This window comes from Solanum tuberosum, unplaced genomic scaffold (assembly GCF_000226075.1).
Source record: "Solanum tuberosum cultivar DM 1-3 516 R44 unplaced genomic scaffold, SolTub_3.0 scf00128, whole genome shotgun sequence".
Classification (NCBI taxonomy): domain Eukaryota; kingdom Viridiplantae; phylum Streptophyta; class Magnoliopsida; order Solanales; family Solanaceae; genus Solanum; species Solanum tuberosum.
The window spans coordinates 771,136-778,143 of NW_006239053.1; the positions used below are offsets into that span (position 1 = coordinate 771,136).

The 7,008-nt window shown below is 34.9% G+C and overlaps 1 protein-coding gene across 1 annotated transcript; it reads right to left on the minus strand.

Moving 5' to 3' along the window:
• Positions 1–4,575: 4,575 nt before the first annotated feature.
• On the minus strand, positions 4,576–6,265 carry LOC102583536 (AT-rich interactive domain-containing protein 2-like). The gene is made up of 2 exons (XM_015310222.1): positions 5,783–6,265; positions 4,576–5,671 (listed from the first exon to the last, which is right to left on the minus strand). Exon 2 carries the CDS (start codon positions 5,668–5,670, stop codon positions 4,891–4,893), a length of 780 nt encoding a protein of 259 aa, XP_015165708.1. The 5' UTR covers position 5,671; positions 5,783–6,265; the 3' UTR covers positions 4,576–4,890.
• Between the last annotated feature and the right edge of the window lie 743 nt (positions 6,266–7,008).

Here is a 7,008-nt window from a genome sequence, read left to right on the forward strand (position 1 = left end):
TAACGGAAAAGGGTCAAAAATACCCCTGAACTATTGGAAATGGATCAAATATACCCTCCGTTTGATTTTGGGGTCAAAAATACCCTTACAGTTAGTGAATTGGCTCACTTTTACCCCTCAAAACTAACAGATGTCATGTCACTTAAAAAATCACATAAAATCATATATTTTTTGCTGACTTGGAAATTCAAATGGACAAAACTCCCAACATGGTAGCAACAATCCACAAGTGGGGTGGGTGTAATACACCCTTGGCTCAATAAAAGTCCCAAAATGACAAAATTACAGTGAAATTAACACAACATTTTGAATACCTAAATCTTTATTTCACAATTCTTTATTAAAAAAAATACAAACTTTAATCACTTTTCAGTTTCTTCGGTTAGGAGACTGGCAATGGAAGGATTTTTTTGTCCATTTGAATTTCCAAGTCAGCAAAAAAATATTGTTTTATGTGATTTTTTAGGTGACATGACATCTGTTAGTTTTGAGGGGTAAAAGTGAGCCAATCACTAACGGTAAGGGTATTTTTGACCCCAAAATCAAACGGAGGGTATATTTGATCCATTTCCAATAGTTCAGGGGTATTTTTGACCCTTTTCCGTTACTAGAAAATAAATTAAAGCAATTGTATTAGATTAGGACAAGCTAGAAGAAGTCTATATATATATATAGATAGATATTCTAGTCATATTAGGTAAGCAAGCTGAGTACAACGAAATTTTATAAGTGGGGTCTCGACAAGGTAGAATAAATGCAAATTTTATTCTTATTTCGTGAAGGTAGAGAAGTTTTTTTATAGCTTTCATGCGATGTTGGTAGACCGGAAATTGGGGATGTTGGCTCTTGTTACAAATGATTTTGAATATTCCTCATAATTAGGAGATTATTTTAGGGATATAAGAAGTTGTAACTTTTCTAATTACCATTCTCAAAAGCTGTATTCGAATTTATGCTCTCCCCTAAATCTATCAGCCCATTTCCACCCCCATAATGTTTGCATAAATTAAACCCATACATATTCTTGAGATAATATTTTCTGGTTATTTACCAAACGCAAGAAAATTATTTCCGTCTTAAGTGAGAGGTCTTACAAGTAATATAGGCATTCTCTTAAAAAATGAAGTAAATAAGGCAATCACAAAATAATCGAAGGGAGATAACACACAATACATGAAGCCATATTGTTCCTTTATGAAGGAAACAGAAGAAGCAATATCCTCTTACAAATTGTTGCAATCAATGTATTTTTGTACAGTTTTGTTGTGCTATCCTATCAGACCTCAATACATTGCATCAATATCCAAAAAATGTCACCTTTTCATCATCAGTGTTAATTGTTTTACTATTTGACCTGATACGCCGAGGAATGTGAACATTGAAGTAATAGTTGATGATGCTTTGCCTATTCTTGTAAGGAAAAGATTCTAATGAAGCTATTACCTTTAGACAGACCCTTCTTAACGAGGGAGCTGAACTTTTTTTGGTCCTTAATATTCCACAAATTGGAAACTTCTTCTCCCATCTCACCAAATTCCCAGGCAGTAAAGGCTGTCAACAGTTCAGACCACAACTTCAAGCTTTCTTCTTTAACGTGTCTTTTAACACATTCGACTGATCCAGGGGATGTTCGTTTCTCCCTTTCCCAACAAACTCCTCATTATCTTCCTTGTTTTCTAGGTTGTCGGCTCTTGGCCATACCGGTGTGCCAAGCCATTTTGGAGTATCAGATTCCTCCTCTTTATACTTGCATACCATTTCCTTCTTTGATGCTCTTAATGCATTATCTGCTGCTACAACTGGAGTTCCCTCATTCGGAGAGTTGGCCCAATCTGGCACAACAGCCTGAAACCTGGGTCCTACTGGGATTACCAATTTCAAGCTATCTTCATAGATGAATTCACACCATTCTTTTTTCTTCTCACTGGTCAGGGATGGATCCGGTAGTTCTTTTGCTTTCGTCATACTTCATGAGAACATAGAAGAACAAGAGTGAATGAGTTTGTCTCCTAGTGAATATATCACTGTTCCTCAAGCTATGTATTTGAACTTTTCTTTAAAAGAGATCACTGTTTTATAGGATACTAGTACCTAGTGCAGCTTTGGTCGAGTGAAAGGGTTATCCAAGTTCCCCGTTTGACAGCAGTACAAGCTCCTTCAGTACATGCCAAAAATGAGGAGTTAAACAGACAAATGAGTAAAGACTGGACACAAACGGAAAGCAGAGTTGCGTAATAGTAAAGATTATTCAACAAAGAGCAACAGTTTTGTCAGCACAAGTCTCATCAGGAACCAGATCTAAGACCCCTCCTCCTCAAATGTCAAGAAAACACAGTAAGCTTAATGCAACTACTTCGAAAATCTTCTGATTATCTGTCAGCAAAATTCGACCTTCATGACTCATGACTATATGAATGCATATCTCCTACACATGTAGTTGGACTTTTGGGAGATTAAAGATGCAACATATATAGATAACAATGTCAAACAATACTTAGATACATTCGTAGATACGAATGTCTATCTATATTAAATACATACACTTGGAATTGAGCAACTGCGCGATTCAATTTTTCAGGCCGAAAAATTGAACGAAAAAAAAAAACTAAACTTTTTCTTGATACAGTAGCACATTTTCTATTTTTATTTCATGCACCAAAACATAATGTAAATATTCTACTTTTAGCGAAATTTAATTTACATATAAAGATTCCAATTTTAAGCTATAGTCCAAGTATAAAATATACATGTTAAAGTTAATGAAGAATATCATCAATGTAAGTAAGCATAATTAGTGAAAAGGAATTGAAATTCAAAAGAAGTAAAGTTCACTTGCCTTTTGTTTTCTCAACAATTGTCAAAATGGGACCAAGTTGAAGTTGCTTGCCAATCTCCACCTTAGTGAAAAAACAAAAAAAGAAGGGAAAAAGAGTTAAGTAAATGAGAAAGAATGAAAATTTTGAAAAACATTTTATTTATAGGTATAAAATATAAGAAAGAAATAAAGAAGAGAAGGATACTTATTCTTTGTAATTTTTGGGTTGTCACAACTCACAATGGAGGATTGGAGCTGTAGGAACACCATTTATAGTAGGGAAAAGGCTATATAAGAAAACACACACAAAAATCAGGTAAAAGATATTTATATATTGAGTCACGAGGAATTCGAGGTGTAGGAATACTCATTTATAACATGGTAGGGGAAACATATATATGAAAATGCGAAAAAGTTTGAGGCAAAAGATATTTATAGATTGAATCACGAGGAATTCGAGGTGTACAAACCCTCATTTATAACAGAGGTGGGAAAGGTACATGTGAAAATACAAAAAAAATTAAGGTAAAAGATATTTATGAAAAATTCACAAAATATTTCTTGACTAAAATATCTTAAAATAGAGTCGTCAAAATGAGTTGACCCATGAAATTAGTCAAATTCAACTCATTAGTTTGGTGTGGTTGGACTGACATTTTCCTTGCTCATTAAAAATAGGGGATCTTTTAGCCTATCTTTAGTCAGTCTGCTAGTCTCGTGTAGTAGGGTTGGACTAGTTTGTAGTCAACACTTTTAATTTAAATAGAAAAGTGAAGATTTGAATATAATTTTTTAAGAATAATATCAATTGTTAAAAGAGTATATATCAACATTTGATTGGTAACAACTATGCTTCAAGGAGAGAAGTCTAAAGGATATCATTACAAAACTAGGAGTGAAAGCACATCCTTACTCTCTAACTTATCAAAATAAAAGGAAAGAAAAAGGAGGAGGGTTGCTCCTCGTCACATAAGCTTACAAAAAATCCTAGAATTCATAAAACTAGAAGCAACCAAACGAAATTTAACCAGGGTCGAATATGAAATTGCCCTTCTTCACTCGAATTCTAATGTTGGGCTTGTCAACTACATCATTCATCAAGGTGGAAGTAATCTTAGAAGGAATATTTATGGCCTCGGTGAAGAAGGTAGTTGTTTTGCAATGTTCAGCCATATTTGCGAGCAAATTAGCTGTAGTTTCTCTAAAGGTGTGAATGAAAGAGAAATGACCAAGTGATGGATTGAATCTGTTTAATATCATCTTTGATCTGCCAAGGGGGGTTGATCTTGCCTTTAACCATGTGAATAATCAATAGGGAGTCAGACTCAACAGTAACTCGGTGAAAATCATGATCTAGACACCATCTTAGGCCAGTCTTTAGAGCTAGAGCCTCAGCTGAATTATTTGAGCAAAAAACAAAATAGGCACTGAAAGCCATAATCATTTATCCAACATGATCCCTAAGAACTCCTCTATAACTAATGGAGTACATACTTAGCAAACTATAATAATATCAATACAAGGAGTTTCAATATACGCAGAAACATAGTTAAAGACATAATTGCTCCTGAAAATGTACAAAGCTTTGAGAATATGAAGGGTATTTTTGTAAACAAACATTTTTTTTAGAATTATGACCAAAACAAACAATTGAGAAGAAATAATCCCAGCATAATTAATCTCCTCATTACTCACACACCCTAGCTAGCACTACTTTTATAAACACTACCGAACGACACAAAATAATCGAACATGTCGAAGAGAGATAAAAGACAATGTATGAAGCTGGATGTAAGAAGCCATATTGTTCCTTTATGAAGGAAACAGAAGAAGCAATATCCTCTCAAATCCAGATATCAATGTATTTATGTATAGTTTTTTTGTGCGATCCTATCAGACCTCAATACATTGCATCAATATCCAAAAAATGTCACCTTTTCTTGACTTTAAAACCTATGTATAAAATGTGAACCCCATCCCAAAACTCTCCCTGGATTGAGTGATAAAATACATTTCTCTCTGTATATTCCATTTCTATGACAACTAAAAAAGAATGTATATTGATACTTCTGGTGTCATCGTCGACCACTTAGGTACTTTGTCTTCAGAGATTTAGAACTAGTAGAGACACCTTTGTTTGCTCGATTCCTTTTACGAGAATGTCTGGGAGCAGTGACCTCCTCTTCCTCATCTTCTTCCTCTTCTTCATCTTCATCATCGGTGTTAATTGTTATACCATTTGACCTGATACGCTGAGGAATGTGAACATTGAAGTAATAGTTGACAATGCTTTGCCTATTCTTGGAAGGAAAAGATGCTAATGCTGGTTTCATGAAGCTTTTGCCTTTAGACAGACCGGTCTTAACGAGGGACCTGAACTTTTTTTGGTCCTTAGTGTTCCACAACTGGGAAACTTCTCCTCCCATTTCATCAAACTTCCAGACATTGAAGGCTGTCTCCAGTTCAGACTTCAACTTCATGCTTTCTTCTTTAATGTGTCTTTTAACACACTCGAAAGATCCAGGGGACCTACAAGAACAATGTTCGTTTCTCCCTTTCCCAACCAATGCCTCGTTAACTTCCTTGTTTTCTAGGTTGTCGTCTGTTGGCCATACCAGTGTACCAAGCCATTTTGAAGTATCAGATTCCTCCTTTTTATACTTGCATACCATTTCCTCCATTGATGGAATAGAAGCTCTTAATGCATTATCTGCTGCTACAACTGGAGTTCCCTTATTCGGAGAGTTGGCCCAATCTGGAACATCAACATCAACCTGAAACCTGGGTCCTACTGGGATTACCAATTTCTTCTCACTGGTCAGGGCTGGATCCGGTAGCTCTTTTGCTTTCGTCATACTTCACGAGAACATGGAAGAACAAGAGTGAATGAGTTTGTCTCCTAGTGAATATATCACAGTTCCTCAAGACTTCTTTAAAAGAGATCACTATTTTATAGGATACTAGTACCTAGTGCAGCAGAATCAAGCGTGAATGAAAGCTTTTGGTCGAGTGAAAGGGTTATCCAAGTTCCCCGTTTGACAGCAGTACAAGCTCCGTCAGCAGCAACTTATGCAGCCCTTCTCTATATGCCAAAAATGAGAAGTTAAACAGACGAATGAGTAAGACTGGATACAAAGAGCAATAGTTTAATCAGCACAAGTCTCATCAGGAACCAGATCTAAGACCCCTTCTCCTCAAATGTCAAGAAAACACAGTAAGCTTAATGCAACTACTTTGAAAATCTTCTGATTATCTGTTAGCAAAATTCGACAGTCATGACTCATGACTATATGAATGCATTTATGCATATCTCCTACACATGTACTTAGACTTTCAGGAGATTGATGCACACGCAATGTATATAGACAACTAATGGTATAACAATACATATATACATTATTAGATATGAATATCTATGTATATTAAATACATACACGTAGAAGAAACATACATCACAGATTCACATATATGAATGTAGAAGAAGGATTAATAGTCTTTATTTATCGGCAACCCTTTTCCAGTCACGAAGAGACACTTTAGAATCTTTATAAAGGGCTCTTGATTCTTCTCTTAACTCAATCAAAAGCCACTGATCTCAGCTCTTCCGTCGCCTCCATTGAAGCTAGAATTGAAGAACAGGGGAGCAGCGGCAATATAAAATTTCGAATTCTAAGCATGAAAAATTCAACGAAATAAATTAAGATACATATTACTTGATCTTCTTGTCAGAAAACAAGTTATGATGTTGTAATTCGCCGATCATTACGAAAATTATCAAATTTCCAGAAGAATTTCAGATAATTACGTCTCTGATTCATTAAAATCGTCGTTTTTATTTTCTCGAAGGCGCAAAAATGAAGATTTAAACCCTAATTCCTTATCGCGTTCTTCGAAATCTTGCCCAAATTCAATCTTTTCAAGTTTTCTCTGAAATCTACTCAGATTCAGACTCTTTACTGTTCTTGAGCTACTGCGCGATTCAATTTTTCAGGCCGAAAAATTGAACGAAAGAAAAAACTGAACTTTTTCTTGATACAGTAGCACATTTTCTATTTTTATTTCATGCACCAAAACATAATGTAAATATTCTACTTTTAGCGAAATTTAATTAAAATTTAAAAGATTCCAATTTTAAGCTATAGTCCAAGTATAAAATATACACGTTTAAAAAGTTAATGAAGAATATCATCAAT